Consider the following 17268-nt stretch of genomic DNA (forward strand, 5'->3'; position numbering starts at 1 on the left):
CAATTTCAAATTTTGCAAATATTTCAAGCAAAAGCCCTCCAACTCTTCCTGCCACCTGTTCGTCTCAGTTTACTGAGATTTCTTTTTTAATATCTGAACCTAACTTACAAGAAGCTACTTTACAGGGTTGTGAGAAAAAAAAAAAAAAAAGAGGAAATGATGGATAAGAGATTGTAAAGTATTTCTTATCATTGCAGCCTTTTGTCCACATGTTTTAGACCCAAGATCAGTAAACCAAGGCCCTGGGGACCAAATCCACTTTGCTAAAGAAAGTTCTATTGGAACGCAGCCGCACCGATTCTTGCGTTGTCTGTGGCTTCCCTCCTGCTTCTACAAGAGTCGTACCAGACACTGAAGGACCTGCAAAGCTGAACTCTTGGCTATCTGGGCCTTTAAGAAAAAGCCTGTGGACCCCTGCTGTTCTATAAAGGGGTAGGAATTAAGTGTTTCCTGGAAGAGGAATCCTGACCCTGCCTCCCCTGGATCATCATCCAACAGGAAGAAGCCCCCCACTCTCCCCTGCTAAGTTTCCCTCTGTACTTTTCCTCCCTGAGGAGACGCCAGGTCCTTTGCTGACCACCCTGTCAGAGCAGACAGTTTAGGTGCCCAGGTTTTCTTTCCGACAGGAGAATCTTCAGGCACACACACTACATGGTCCGAGCTTTACTGGTTCTCCTCTGAGCTTCTCTGTTTTACTCTAAATCCAGCTGGCAGCCTTGTTGGCGTCCCCTGACTCTTGGGGTGACTAGTCATTACTCCTTTTTGAACGTTGGCTTATGCTTCTCCTAATGTGCCTATTGATTTAACAGACCTACTACGCTCCTAGCCTTTTGGCTTCCTAGTGCCGGCCAGGAGGAATTCTCTGCCCAGCATTTCCTCATTTGTGGGCTGAGGACCAGCACCGGGCCCTTCGCAAGTCCCTCTTGGCTCTTCTTCTGCATCCCTCTCCTGAGTATCATTACCCTGTTGTGATGATGGTTGATGATCAAGGCTCACTCTGTATGAGGCACTCTGCTCAGTACCTTCAATACACGATCTCACTTGCTTCTCACGGCAATCCCATGAGGTATCAACTGCTAGGTCCCATGACCACTTCATTTACAAAGAAAGTAACTCCAGGTTTAAAAGTTTGCCCCAGCTCAGACAGAAAATGATAGAACTGGGACTTGAACCCATTTGACTCTAGCATCTTGTAGTCACAGTTATATCACATTCTACAGTTTAAATATAGATCAATTACCATCACTTGTGTCAAGCAGGATTTCCTCAAATCCATACCAGCTTTGGAGGACATAGGTAGATACTTGTTGAATATGTGAACTTGAGCCGGAAGGAAGAATCTAATACCAATGTCTCTTAGGAGTTCTGGGCACACTGGTAGCATTCAAGAACAAAGCACTTAGGGGCAGTATTAGGACAGGGTATGCTTGTTTTGACTTGTTTAAGGTAGAAGGAAAATCTCAAGATTGGCATGAAGTCAAATTCCTCTTTGAGTCATTTGTTTTTGTCACATAGGGTAGGATCCTAATGCCTCCACACTTGTCATACAGACTTACTGTACCATTCGGTAATTGCCACTGCAAAATGCGCACATTGAAACTCTTTCTATCCAAATGGAGTGGATGCATTAGACTTAATTAGCATTTCTTCCTTTCACCAAGAGTATTATGTTAACAGAGCTTTTTTTTTTTTTTAATTGTGTTTAAAGAGACACAGGCAGACTCATAACAAGGCTGTTTAAAATTTCTAAGTAGAGAAAGAACACATAAGAATTGGAGTTGGATCCTGAGCACAGCAAATTTGGGGAGTTACGGTTAGCTCAGATATAACACCTTTCAGGTGGCAGTGGTCGTTTTTGAGCTCTTTTATGAAGACTGTGACACGATCCCTATACCATAGGAGCTTAAAGGTAAAGATAAAGTGGCTGCACACATCACATAGGGGATGTTTTCTACACTGCAAAAGAGCAGTAGCCCTTTCCAAGAAGATGTCATTGTCAAAGCTAAAAACGTTAAATTTCTGCATACCTTGATGAGAGAGATTTGTATTCTCCATCATTTTCATCAATAAGCATTTTTTATTGTATACTGTTATTCCCTTTTAAATGCATTTGAAAGCACACCCTGCCGATTCTGGATTCTGAGTTTTTTCTGATCACGAACAATAGCTGTGTTTGGGGATCTATAAAATGCATGTGTACAACCTGACACCTGTTGCTTTGGTGACACAGTTTGTTTGGTTTCTGTGGACTTAAACTGGTCACAAACCATAGTGGTACAGAGACAAGTTGAGGGATTTCTTTTTGAGGTGTTGAGGAATTCCCTTCTCCAAGAGCAACCCTATCCTCTCCCGCAGCTGGTCTTGCACCACAAGTCTGACAACAGCAAATGACAATGCCAAGATCCACCCTATCCTACCACATTCCCAGGCATCAAAATTTCCTTTCCAACCAGCAACAGTAGCAACAACAACAGCTACACAAAGCACCCTCTCAGGAGATAAGGATTTCATTTTTCATTTCTGTTCTAAACAACACTCAATTATAACACTCAGTTAATTTCTTTTGGAGATTAGAGTCAGGTGACATTGCATCTTAGTTAAGAGGAGAGACTTGGATCCAGAGTGCCTGGGTTTCAATCCTAGCTCTGGCACTTGTAAGCTGTGTAATTCTGGGCATGTTACCTCTTCTCTCTGTGCCTTAATTCTCTCATCTGCAAAATGGGGGTTCATAGATGTAGAGCACATAGAAGAGTGCTCTGCACTCTTAGTGTTTATTAGAGGTGTTGGTATGTAAGTTTTAACAGGTGCATTGAAAGAGCGTTGGGCTGGTTGTCAGGAATTTGAGTTTTAGTCTCTTTTCTGCAATTAACTAGCACTTATCCTTGTAAAGAGGGTTGAGTGATCATAGATAAGTCAGTACCCATCCTCCTCTTTCAGGTCTACATAAAACCAGGAGCCTGAACCTACTGGAATTTGGGATTTGTTCCAAGTCTAATAGCCTAAAAATCTGTGTTGCTTTATGACAAATGATATATTATTGGTGGGCTGCTATCAGTTATGCTCTGTCTAATTGACTGTACCTAGTTTATTTTTATGTGTACTTTGGAGCTAAACATTAAAATGAAGGAATGAGAAATAAGATCAGTAAAAATCAAGTGGACAGGTAATGAAACATTCTGCTGGGGACTCCAGGGGAGTAAGTCCCTGTCCTCAAGGAATGGACAGTTGTACAGTTGGGACAAGAGGTGGGCAATTCACTAGACACATGTAATAAAGTGCCTTAAAGGCTAAGAGAAAGGTTCGCTTGAAGATAAGTGTGAGATGAACTAGTTATACCCATACGGACCCCTGGACCCCAGTCTTGTGGGCCCTGGGAGAGCTTCATTGAAGAAATGATAAAAGAAGCACATCTAAGACCAGCAGGACAGACAATGCTGCTTTCTAGAAACTGGGAGTAATTCAGCATGGGTGTCAGACAAGGGGGTGGACTTGGGATAGGGGTAGGGATTGACCTGGAACTGCGGCAAGAGATAAGGCTGGGGTGAGATTTTGAAGAGCTTTGCAAATGCTTTGCCCTCAATTATAATCAGATTACACCCAGTGATGGGCAGTTTAACAAGCTCCAGGGAAGTGACAGGAAATGTTCATGAGGAGAGGTGGTTGATGTCTTGGAAATTCACTTCGTAGACAATTTGGTGCTTTAAAAAATGACTTGAGTTATTACACTTCTTCCTCTCCTCCTGGTATCTGTAAAATATAGCTGTGTACACGAGAGTTGTTGGCAAGACAAAATCCTCTCTCCAGTTCTCTGGGTGAATGGCGTATTCATTCTCACACTCTTGCATAAATCTGCAGAAGACTGTTTTTATACTATTCCCAAACTCCAGGCTTAGGTCTTTGAGTCAAAGTATTTCATAATGTTTCATCATCGATGAAAATCTTACAGTGTTTCTTCCCTTTCTTCTCAGAAGGGAGAACAAAACTGTATATGAGTTTAATACCTATATTCCATGTAATGCTTACAATGTTATAAAGCAGGAGTGATGATTCCTCTTTCGTACGTAAGCAAACTGAGAGTATGAAGGTGAAGTGACCAGTTTGAGTTCTGACAGCTAAGAAAGGGCAGAGCTGGAATTTGAACTGAGATCCGCCGCTTCCTTTCTCCTTCTTCCCTCACTTATTCATCCTCAGACGTTTTCCTGACCCATATGCAAGGCAGTACGCTAAGGATGGATATACATGGGCATACAAGAACTTTTTCCCAACTTCTCTTTGAGATGAACATGCACCGTGCTCAGTGTTAACAGTTGTGCAATTAAAGCAATAAAGGAGTGGCCATGTTTACATGTTTGGGGGAAACTGAGGCAGGGTATGTCTTGTTTAAATTGGAAAAAAATTAAGGCTAAATAATTCCTCCCCATTGTACAGCATTGTTTTCCTGCTAAATCATTGTTCACTGAATACAATGGGGAAATGTAATCTTGTGATTAGATACATGTATTTGCATGGAGGCAGTCAATGCTGGTACCCACTGTAGGCTCAATGGCCCTCCCAACACAGATGGCTGGAGGATGAAACCAGAGTCTGCGGTTTAGTCTCCAGTCACTAGGATTTATAAACCTGCCTGCTTGGAGAATTCCCTAGCGGTCCAGTGGTTAGGACTCTGAGCCTTCACTGCGGAGGCCAGGGTTCAATCCCTGGTCAGGGAACTAAGATCCCACAAGCTGTGTGGTACGGCCGAAAAATAAAAAAATATAAAAAATAAATAAACCTGCCTGCTTGTGGGTTTTTTCCTGATCTTTCTCCCTTAAAGGCAAAGCATCATCCACTCCTATTTGGGAGCAAGGCCTGATCTTCACTGTGAAAAGGCAGTCATTTGTGCCCACATACTTTTAGGGCTCTTGTAAATTGCTTTTGTGATGATCAGAATTTAATCCAGTAGAACCTTAAAGAACCAAATATCAAGTGACCTTTTCTAGACCCGCCTGTCTCCCACCTCATTTTGTAGAGGGTTAGAGGGGCAGCCAAAAGGCAAAGAATGTGAGGCTCTGGCATAACCCTGTGAAGGAAATTGCTCTGCTGAGAGCCCGGTGTGCCTGTTGGCCGGACGTGGCCCTCTTCCCCCACCTCCTCCATCTGCCACGTCTTCGAGCTCGCAAGTGGATGCGGTCCCCTCGGTTGCCTGGGGCTGCCATTCCTTGTCATAGTCTGGGGCATCTTCGTTGAGAACTTGAGGCAGATTCTTGAAATATCTTCAGTGATGGCAGTTCTTGGACCTTTGAGGGGAGATTTAACATTTCGTAATAGACAACCGTCCTTCGGCATCGTGTCTTGTATTTGGCCAGTCAAATATTTTGGGTGAGTATGAGCAAAGTGTCATTTGATTCCTTCCCCTCTCTGCTTTATAGCTTTGAAATAACTCTAGTGGCAGTTTGAAAGAAGTTTCAAAAAGTATTCAGAGCAGTCTTCTGGGAAGAGATATAGCGTCCCTAAGTAACTTATTTTGAAGTCTAACTTTGGGTGCGTTCTTTGAAAATAAAATAGCATCCTTTACTTAAATATGCATTGATAGAATTATGACTTTTTTTTTGCCACAGGTATGTAATGAGTTATTATCTCACATTATATAATCCCGGCTATAGATACTGTTATTTTCTATTTCAGGTAGAATGAGGAGAAAGGAGCTAGAAACAAAGGAGCTTTAAACACAAAAAAGAGAAGAAAAGGAAAGAAAGGGAAGTTGTATCACTGTATGGAAAAACCTTTACTACCATACAGTAAAGAGAGGGTTTTCCTTCTTTCTTTTTCCTGCTTTTGGACACTTAAAACAAAAATACTACAGATTATTGCCTTCATGTTTTTAATGCTCTGTAATTGTGTACTGAGGCGAATCCCATTATTTTTAAATCACTTAATGTTGGAAAACAATTGGATAAACCCCACTTGGAGTGCCCTTGGGTCATCCCAAGCCATTTGGTTCTGTTAATAAAATTAAAACAATTGGGGGAAATATACAGATGCTTTCAAATTGGCTTTAAAATTATGATGTCTGTATGTATGAAAAAGAGGACAGCTCTTGGGAACTACATAAAGCCCAATGCTTCATTACTATGTGCAAGAGATGTGAGTCAGAAGTAAAGATTTGACATATATTTTTATTTTGAGATGCCGTGCTAATTTACATCATTCAGCCCTTTCACTGCTAAACTGTAAAAGTCCATTAAGTGACTGAAAGGTATATACAAATTATCCACTGGCGCTCCAGGCTGAAGTTTTACATACACCCTGTTAGTCTATCCACCAGCTAGCTGCAAGATTCTATTAAGCAGTAAGTGAGAGGATTATATTGCCCTCAAACTGATTGTACAGAAGACTCTGCAGTCAGTCATCAGAGCCCAGGACCTTCTGAAAAGACGCCAAGAGATATTATAACTTGCTCTATCATGATTGTCAGCCTGGTTAAAAAACCCAGAGCTTCCACGTGGATCTGGTTCCCTCTGAAGCTGAGCTTATTTCCCCAGCTATTGACAAAACTGGGAAAATTCCAGTCGTGTCATCCACGGCTGCCCAATTCAGTCCCTGGTGCCTTATAACAAACGTGGCCCAGAAAATAGCGAGCTATAATCCAAGAAAACTCCGTGTCTGAAATGAGAATTCTAGGCTGTGAACAATAACTTCTGCATTCCCCTGAATGACTGTCCAGTGTTAACATTCCAGAAGCCGGCAGTTGCTACTGGAAATATTTTTGCCTTGTTTCCTCTTGGTGAATCGAAGGAAAACAAGTGCCCCATCGAGATCATAGGGTCTATTGGGAGAGTGTCTTAGAGCCATTATCAAAATAGATGTAACAGTGTTGCCTAGGTGCTTGGGGCAGCATATTTTTAGGATAAAATGCTCTCTTCATTGAATAGAAAAAGCACCAGGGAAGGTTTTTCAAGGGCAGAATCTTTGTAGACTCTGACATGAATCAAAGACTGTTGGGTGGGTGATCACAGCCAACAACAATGAACTAAGGAACTCAGTGGGAGGGCTTGGAAATTAGAGAGGTTTTCCTCCAGCCAAGAAGTTCTTTAGAATGATGTTGATTTGTTTTTCAAGGTATAAACCAGTGTTACTTAGTGAAATCAAGGTTATCTTCCATATATGTCAAGACAAATTTATTGAAACAGAACATTTGGCAGAAGGATGTCAGATTCATCGTAAACCATGTCTATATGCTTAGCTGAAAATCTATCATTTATGAAAATACTCAGGACCAGTGTATTTTCTTTCCATTCACAGTGAAATTTTTATAAGAATGTGGTGTTTTTTTCTATAGCTTGGGGAAGATTCCTTTACCCCAATGTAGTCATTTATTCATTTTTTACAGCATAGTTCAATCATTTGCTCCTGTGTGAAGAATTCACTGACTTTCCAAAGCACACTCTCAGCAGCTGTGGGGATGCATCCGTGTACACGGGTGTCTGGTGCTGACTTGAATCCAGAACCGTTGCACTGCACACTCAGTTGTATTGTGATTTGTTGACATGTCTTGTCTCCTCTGTAAAACTGTAGATTCCTTAAGAGGCAGGGACTTCCTCTTTCTTTCCCAGCCCTGCACGTGTACAAAATGGTAGGCTTATTGATAAGTGTTGAGGATTCAGCTATAAATGAGACAGAACTCTGCCCTCAAGAACTCATCCTAAGTCACTATTAAAAATTCTTCTGCCTTTACATATCTCTTTGTCATTGAAGAATTATAGAATGTAGTGGTTAGAAAGGAAACTGGAATCCTTCTTTATATGTGATCTAAAACTCTCATATGGCAATTTGACAATTTCCCTTCTGTTTCTGAAGAAATATAAAAATCTTTAGACAGTCATTCAGAGAAGGGGCGTCTATAGATTCAGCTGCTATAATTGAATCACTCCTGAGTGTTTTCTGCAACATGGCTCCAATTCTTAGGGCACCCATTTTGTAAATGATAGTAAGTGTTATGATAAGATAAACATTAAATAGCTCTTTTAGTGCCACCCATCTGTATTTTCATATTTTATATTACTTTTATTCTTATTTATATCAAGATGTACTTTTATTTCCTTTAAAACTTCTTACAGTTTTGTTTTGTTTTGTTTTCTCTTTTCACACTTAACTCCCCAGAAACCTTTGTATTTTTCTATTTTCTCCTTGATAAGCTCTCCTGGTTTTGCCATGGATTTCCATTTTTGTCAAAGGTGTTTTTGTAAGGTTTTGAAAAATTAACTAGATTTTCTTCTACTTTTTTATCTTTTTAATTTGATTTGTGGACTGGTTTTCCTTGTGTTCTTCATTTTGCTTCCTAATGGGCCATCTAGCTCACCTGACCTTGTGGACAGTACTATGTGACAGCATCATAATTGATGTTCAGAAAAATGACCTTGAGACACCAAAAAATATCCCGTAATTTAAAATGTATTATTTTACTTATATACTACTTTTGGGTGGAGGATTTCTATTCCGCATAAGCAATAATCCTTGCCTCCAGGATCTGACCATCTCATGGATAATATGCACGTGAAAAGGTATAAAAGAATCTCGCACGTCTGTATATGATGAGAGTACCCGAAAAGATATGAGAACCAAGAAATCATTTTCTGCTAGGGTGGTTTGAGAAGTTTTCATGAAAGATTTGAATGGAATTTGAGTTGAACGTTGAGCCTTGGAAGTAATTTTAAGAAGAAAAGAGGGGCAAAGATAGATCATCCTCAGAGGGACGTCTGAAGGACACAGCAAAAACTGAATAAATCAAATTGGTGCATCAGGAAGTTCATATAAGGTAATCATTGTAATGTTGCTGGAAAAGCGGATGAGAGTCACATGGGGCAGGGATTTTGGGGGCTAGGTGAATATTTTATGTTTATTCCAGAGGCCATAGGAATCTATTGATTTTTTTAAAAGTTGATTTAACGACATGATCAAAGCCGTCATAGGAAGAGGAACATGATCGTGGTATGCAGTGTGGATTAGAGGGGGACAGGACGGAGGCAAAATGCCCAGTTAGGCGATAACTACCATAGTTCAGGTGTGAGCTCACACAGGCCTCATTTAGGGGCCTGTCAGAAGGGCCTTGTTGCGAAGGATGAGGATATAATGTTCAAAGAAGAAGAGGAACTGGTTTGAAAAGGAAGGTGATTATTTTGTGTGTGTGTGATGCTGGGTCATCCCAGTAGAAGTTTCCAGCACTGGGTTAAAAGGGATGGGGCAGGGGAACTTGTGCTCATGCCTTGATACTAGAAAGTGAACAAATGATGGCTTCGTATTGACTTTTGAGGAACAAAAAAAGGGAAGTAATGCTGTTTGGAAAACATTTTTTTTTTCTCTTTCTAACTAGTTATTGTTCCACTCTTCCTGAGAAAGCACAGGCTTGGGTTTTTTTTACATAAGTATAAGGAGAGCCATGTAGAGTGGAAGGATCTGGTAGTAGAATACTAATTAACCCCTAGAAAATGACTAGCAACACTCTCTTGCTGCAAAATAAATTTTCAGTGAAAATCGCAGTGAAAAATCATTCATCTAAAGTTCAGATTCTAAATCCTTTTATTCTCAGCCGTGAACCAGCCAGTTTGGTTCCTTTGACTTATCCTTGGTTTTCTGTGAGTGTAATAATACAGTAACACAATAATATCTCTGAGGAAGGTGATGGTGTGTGCTTCTGTTGATGCAATTAATATTACTCTTAATATTTCACCTATTATGTTAAAAAGTAGGTGCTTTTATTATTATAAATACCCTGAATTAGAATGCTAATTTAGTCAATTTTGATAGGATTATCTTAAGTTATAATGCACAGGCTTTTTTTTTTTTTTTTTTGAAGCCATGCATACTTAACCAGTTCTCCGTAGTTAAGAGTGGTTAGGTATTACTTCCTGTTGAATTAGCAGTTGCTGAGTAGTTGAGTCTTTGTACAATCCTGCAATCCACTAATGTGATATTTAATGAGGAGACATCAGTCTGGAGAAAGGTAGTCAATATAAATCAGTGTTTACAAAGTGTGATTAACTCTGAAATATTTCATCAATGCTGTGGTCCCAGGCAGACTCTATGCTAATTACTAGAATCTGTGCATGTTTCAGGGGACTTGGATGGACCCTGGGTATTGCAAACATGGAGCAGCAAAATTGCAATTATGCTCGGACCGTCTCTGATGACAATTTATGCATTTGGTATGATGACCTCCCCCTTCCCAAGAGGGCAATAAACAGAATGCATTTTCATTAAGATACTAATGCACTTAATCACAAGGGGAAAGGGTTAGGAAGTAACGAAAGACCTTCAAGCACTATGTGACAGAGCTGATAGGGGAGAGAGGCTTTATTTTAAAGGCAGCTTCTCTACAAAGCTGTAGGCAGCCCCAGAGCACTTCCCACACATAGTCTTTGGCACTAATTGAAAAATTGCAAGTTAAAGTTTGGATCTTCTGGCGACATCCTTATCACTTCAAATGTGTTGTTACTAATGTAAATGATGTAGACTGTAATATTAAAAATATAATTTCATAGCAGTTTATTTTTATTTATAGCACTTCCATGCAGCTTGAGTGTTTGGAATTCATTATGCAAGTAATTGAATAAACATGATGATGATGATGGTGATGATGGTGGTCATGATGGTTGTAATGAAGATGGTGATGATGATGGTTGTAATGAAGATAGTGATGATGGTGGTGATGATGGTGGTGATGATGATGGTAATGATGGTGGTGATGGTGGTGATGGTGATGATGGTGGTGATGATGGTGATCATCATCATCAGTAAACATTTTCCAAGAGTAAAATTGTATTGTAAGGCTCTGGTAAGTGATGAAGCGAGAACCATGTAACTTCAGTCCCTGCCCTCAAGGAGCTTACTGCGCAGTCCCAAATTAGCCTGCTGACCATTTTTCACATTGAGATTTGTACTGTTCAGTGTCAGAGAGACAAAAAGTCTGATGCATCAGGGCATTAGTAACCAAAAGAAATCCAGGATGGATGGTACTGTAGTACGGTTTTGATGTTGGTGTTTTTATGGAAATAATCCGCTGGGAAATTTCTTTTGGGTCCTCAAATTCTGGAAGACCGCTACTTTGTATGAGTGGATGAAGCATAATTTTAAAGGCTGATTTTAAGCTTAATCTTTTGAAGAGCTTCACCATATATCTTCTAATTGTTTGATGCATCTTCAGCGGTTATAGCGAGCATCTGGCTTCATGATATTTGTGACATCCTCATGACTCCCGTTGACTTTTTTGTGAGGGAGGACGGCAGGAGTAGCAGAGTTGGTGTTGCCTTGGGGATGCTAGGGTTGCCTGGGTCTTGCAAATCTAACAGCTTCTTTTCTTAAACTCTGTGTTTTAGGTAATATAGAATATAGCTGCCCTGCCACGAATGAATGTGAAATCACAAAGCGCAGACGTAAATCCTGCCAGGCTTGCCGCTTCATGAAGTGTTTAAAAGTGGGCATGCTCAAAGAAGGTAAGGCTGTGTGCTAGTGCTCCTGTACTTTAGGCTGGGGGTGCGGGATGTACAGGGAATTACAAAAATATTAGAGAAACCAGGCAACTCTGGGGTCACAGTAAGTATCCTGAATCTGATAGCAGAATACTCCTCCTTTATACCCGGACTTGCTGATCTCTCGTGGCTAACTGCTTGACATCAACAGGAAGGGACAAGGTAGGACACATCTGATGTGTAGCTAAACCCACCAGGTATGCTTGGCAGTTCGGGTTCTTTTCATCTTTACAATTTGCAGAAGGCAAAGGATGAAGGGTAGCCAAGAGGCTACTGTCATTGTCTTTTTGCTTTCTTTTCACTACTAGGTCTACAGAGAGATCCCCCCCATCTTTACTGAGGTATAACTGACAAATAAAAATTGTGTATTTTTAAGGTAGATGACCTGTATTTCATTAATATATATTGTGAAATAATTGCCACAATCAAGGTAATTAACACATCCATCACTTCATATGGGTACCGTTTTCTTTCTTTTTTTAAAATTCATCTTATGTTTAAAGCACTCTTTATTCTTTTCTAGTCTTATCTTTGGGACTTATCTTCTATTATAAAGAGTTTGTAACAATGGTATTAAAATTGTTGCTTTCAGTTGGGGATAACAACAACAGACACAAAATAATAACAATGAGCATGTATTCCGTGCTAAACGAGTTGCCTAAGTTCACACAGCAGATGAGGGTAGAGCCAGGAACTGAACCCAAATAGATTCTAGAATTCACTCAAGTCCCCCACCCAAATCAAAGTTCCTGAAATCTTTGTATATTTCAGTATGTCTAGTGAAACTAACATTTTAGCTTGGAGATGGAGAAAAATTGTTCTTTTCTGTGGGAGGCCTAGGTTTAGTTTTTGGTTTGTTTTTAATATATTTCTGTATATGTATGTGCTTTGTAGATGTGCATTTTATATACTGCATTTAGATTTTACTGTTTCCTTCTCTTCAGAAAATTTGCCAGAGTTTAAAATAAATATGATAATTTTATACAGTAACAAAATGGAAATATGGTCATTGAAGTTTGAAAGAATATGAGGTAAATTAAATATTTAAATGTACTGTTTCTGTTGAGTCATAGACTGTACCTTGTTCCTGGGGTCGGCCTTATGAGTTTGTATAATTTGTTGTTACTGGAGATCACCTATTTTTTTATAGGCTTTTTTTTTTTTTTTAGTATATTTATTTATTTATTTATTTTTGGCTGCGTTGGGTCTTCATTGCTGTGCGCAGGTTTTCTCTAGTCGCCGCGAGCCGGGGCCACTCCTCGCCGCGGTGCGCGGGCCTCTCATTGTGGTGGCTTCTCTTGTTGTGGAGCACAGGCCCTAGGCGCATGGGCTTCAGTAGTTGTGGCTTGCAGGCTGTAGCACACAGGCTCAGTAGTTGTGGCACACGGGCTTAGTTGCTCCGTGGCATGTGGGATCCCGGACCAGGGCTCGAACCCGTGTTCCCTGAACTGGCAGGCGGATTCCTAACCACTGCACCACCAGGGAAGTCCCGAGATCACCTCTTTTTTAACTTCTGAATCCAAGTAGATCCAAGTATTTATTCCTCATGAATGAACCAGAGCTTCAATTAGGTATGGCATCACCAGATCTCATAATTTTTCCTGGCTTGTTCTTATTCCAAGACTTTAACTGTGAACAATGTCATAGGAAGATGAATGAATCAGATTATATTTGGGTACGTGGAATTCATGCTATTTTTCTCTTGTCCACTAAGAATTAACTCCTCCACTGACTAGGAACTAAGAAGATTCTCCCAAAGTCTTCTCATCCTCAACTTGAAAAATAATTGTAAACAAGCGTGTAACTTTATCATTAAAGCCTTATGGAAAGAGGACCAAGATATTTTGCCAAGTAAAAAAATAAAATAGAAAACAGATTGCCTGCAGCAACATGGATGGACCTAGAGATTATCATACTAAGTGAAGTAAGTCAGAAAGAGAAAGACAAAAATCATATGATATATCACTTATGTGTGGAATCTAATAAAATGACACAAATGAACTTATTTACAAAACAGAAACAGACTCACAGACACAGAAAACTAACCTGCGGTTACCAAAGGGGAAATTGAGGGGGGAGGGATAAATTAGGAGTTTGAGATTAACAGATACACACTACTATATATAAAATAGATAAACAACAAGGACCTACTCTATAGCACAGGGAACTATATTCAATATCTTGTAATAGCCTATAATAGAAAAGAATCTAAAAAAGATATATATATATGTGTGTGTATATATATATATACATATATATACATATATATATACATATATATGTATATATATATATATACAACTGAATCACTTTGCTGTACACCTGAAACTAACACAACATTGTAAATCAACTTTAATTCAATAATTAAAAAAAGAAAACAAATTGCCTAGTAGGATGATTCAATTTACATATAAATATATTTTATATAAAATATGCTTATATTGCATTTATATTAAATAAAAAAATTATACAAATTTGTACTGTAATAATTTATATTAATACACACACATTAGGATGGTATATGCATGGAGAAACAGAAGGAAGGATAAAGATTGGTACCAGTGTTAACACTAGTGAAAAAAAGTCAGGGTAGGGAGTACTTTTCTTGTTTACTCTATAGCTTTTGGCACTGTTCGGATTTTTCCACAGTGAACATGTTTTGCATTTATAATCCATTTCCTAAATATTTATTAAGTTCCTATCACGTGCCAAGCACTATCCTAGGCTCCAGTGATGCCGCAGTGAAAACGACAGACGTGGTTCCTCTTGCTAGAAGAAAGCTTATGTGGAAGATACTAAAAGGATAACAATTTTAACAAAGGAAAACATATGAATAATAATCCAATGATAACTGCCCAACCCATATGACAAAGAGTTTTCCTCTGAGTTAGGACAGTGGTGATAGCTGACTTTCTTGTGGTGGAAACATTACCTTAGTAATTGCCTTAAACCCCATAGCAGAGTAGCAAACAAAACATATTTCAGAGTGTAACAAGTGATTGACAATCATATTTTTGGTCTTAATTATCTTTATATTGCCACTTAGTTGAGCTGTAGAGACTCAAACCAAACTTAACACTCATTCGAAAAGGCTTAATTTAGAGTTTGGACTTGAGGAATCGTTATTTTCCAAAAGCAAATCAATGTTTTAAAAATGTTATAAAAGTAATGTATCAATTAACACTTTGAATGGGTGTGTCCTAGATTTGGATTTTATTGTCAAAAACTAAAATACATGGAGATACGCCTCCATGTCCAGGGAAATAGGATTGTTTTGATCAGTTTGATTTTGCTGCTACAGTGTACTCACCTATTTGCCCTTCCAGGTTTAAGGAGGAAGTAGAAAGCATATTTTCCCCTAAATAATTTTCCCCATTGTGTTTTCAAGCAGGAACAATCTTGAAGGGTGGTTAGAGTGACTGAAAAGGTGTGAACTGCGTTTAATTAAACACTGTTGGTGAAAGTAAATAGGACGGGTGCTTATCTATAATTCACACCTCTTCAGTTGCTGTTATCAAGCCTTTAGAGGGACTGTTGTCAAGGGAATTGCTGCTGTTGCTGATATACTCAAAAAATAATTTATTTTCCTTTACTTCCTCGTGCCCACTTTGGTGGAAAAATATCTCTAAGCCCCTTCCCCCAAATAGAAAGGAGATGATAGTTATGAGTAAATATGGAATACTCTTTTTCTTGTGTCCTTAAAAAAATACAGTGAAATATTGCATTACACCCTGCATATAAACGCACAGTTACGTTTGGCCATCTCCTTGGCTCAAGGCTTACCTTCTCAGCCTGGAGAGAATGATACTGTCTTAAATGTATCTTTATGGATGGAGAGGGGTTTCAGTCCCATGCAGTATGTCAGAGATCATGCTGTTGTAAATCTATTCCAGTGTAAACCTGTTCAATTCGATTACCGGTCCGTAATAATATTTGTCTCTACAACCCCTGTGTCGGCCACAGCAGTCCATACAGGCTGATGGTACAGCAGGTCGGGAAATTGACAGACCAAATCTATTTAAACAGAAAACAACATGAGTTCCAGAATCTGAAATGAAATCAGATTTCAACAGCTTTGATGGGAATCTTCTTTCCTTTCACAGGTATTTTTATTCACCTAGCCATGTGCATCTTCGATAAAATGCTGCTTGAGGGAAATGAAGATGTTTTCATTAAAAAGGGCGTTTATAGAAAGATGAGACTTTTACTCTTTTAAAAATAATGTCTTGGTTTTACTGACTGGCATTTCTACTAATGATGTGAAGTACAAAATGGAAGTGGTGGCTTAGCGGGTAAACAACTCCAGTTACATCACAGTGTGTGTAACTAAATTCCTATAAGACGTGGCTTCTCATTAGTCAGCACCAGGATCATATCCAGATGAGCGATGTTTGGTTTTAATAGTAGAATTTTTGAATCAAAACATTGTCACCAGTGGAAGCAAAGAAACAGTTGTGTGGGGAAAACAACAAAATGCAACAACATAAAACTGTGAGAAGTACAGTTAAAAAAAATGGTACTTTGTTCAAATCCAAGTGGTTGCACCATTCTGCATCCTGAAAAATCCCCTTTGCTTTTTCTGGGCTCTACTTTCTGCCAAGCCTCACGAATGATGGGCGAGCATTATTTTTTCGGCATGATACCATACTGTAAGTCAGAGAAAACCCATCTATTACAAGATACCTAGTCTCAACATTCCCTTTTCATTGTTTTCAGGTATTGTTTATGTGAAGGAAAAAACAAGAACTAATCAGCGTGCACCTATAAATCTGGTCAAGATTTATTTTTATTTTGATCTTTCTCCTTAGTTGTTTAAAGGCTATTGTAGGACATACCGGTTCGGTTTTCTCTCTGTCAGTGGCAAACAGACATTTTATGAAAGCAATAATTATTTTATTTACGTTTAGAATTCACAGATCAAAAGATTGAAGAAAGGCTTTTTGCTCTTTATTGGCGTGATGGGTTTCACCTTGGCAACTCAAGTATTTTTCTTTGACTCTTGCACATGAGAGTAAGAGATGCACATTTGTGTGCAATATTATATTCCCCAGCCAGGCCAGCCTGCATGCCATAGTACAGGTGAATCCAGGCAGCCTGGCGGACTGGTTTAGTTATTTCATGCCAAGAAATTGTGCTTTTCACTTTGCCTTTAAAAAGATGGTTACTTAACCTTTCTAATCATCACTTTCATCATTTGCAAAATGGTAGTGGCAGTAATAGTATTTGCAAATAAAATGTTGTTGTGAATAGCCAATAAGATACTGCAGGTTAGGTGCTCAGCATACCATGTGACCCAGAGCAAGGACCAGATCAAGGTTAGCTATTGTTGCTGGAGACGGTAGGGGTCAAGCTTTAAGGTCAGGTGGACCTAGATTCAAGCTCTGGCTCTGTCTCCTCCTGGACCTGGGGCAAGGTATATGACCTCTAGGACTCACTTGCTTCAACCTATTTATTTATAAATATGGAACTTGATCCTTTGTCTACCAGCGAAAATGGACAAATCACACACCTTTTCAAACGTGCAAGAAGAAATATAAGAATTCTACTAACCTCATAGGTACATTAAATTTTACTGAGGTAACTTTGATATCAGACCATCGTGGAAAAAAAATCAGAGGAGAGAAATAAGTTTTAGCACACCTCCATAAATATTAACTGAGCTTCTCCCATGTGTCTGGCAAAACATTGTGCTTTGGCTTTTAATTCTGATTTTCCACAACCTTGCATTGTGATTTTAAGCAAGTCCATTCAACTCTGCCTTCAT

At 39.2% G+C, this 17268-nt stretch overlaps 1 protein-coding gene across 2 annotated transcripts in view; it reads left to right on the plus strand.

The window, feature by feature from the left end:
- ESRRG (estrogen related receptor gamma) overlaps positions 1-17268 on the plus strand; it is a 435178-nt gene that overhangs the window by 277393 nt on the left and 140517 nt on the right. For both annotated transcript variants that reach the window (XM_057544245.1, XM_057544241.1), the window contains exon 3: positions 11352-11468. In XM_057544245.1, the coding sequence (XP_057400228.1) occupies positions 11352-11468 (117 nt within the window). The remainder of the gene's footprint in view (positions 1-11351; positions 11469-17268) is intronic.

This window comes from Balaenoptera acutorostrata, chromosome 1 (genome assembly GCF_949987535.1).
Source record: "Balaenoptera acutorostrata chromosome 1, mBalAcu1.1, whole genome shotgun sequence".
Lineage (NCBI taxonomy): Eukaryota > Metazoa > Chordata > Mammalia > Artiodactyla > Balaenopteridae > Balaenoptera > Balaenoptera acutorostrata.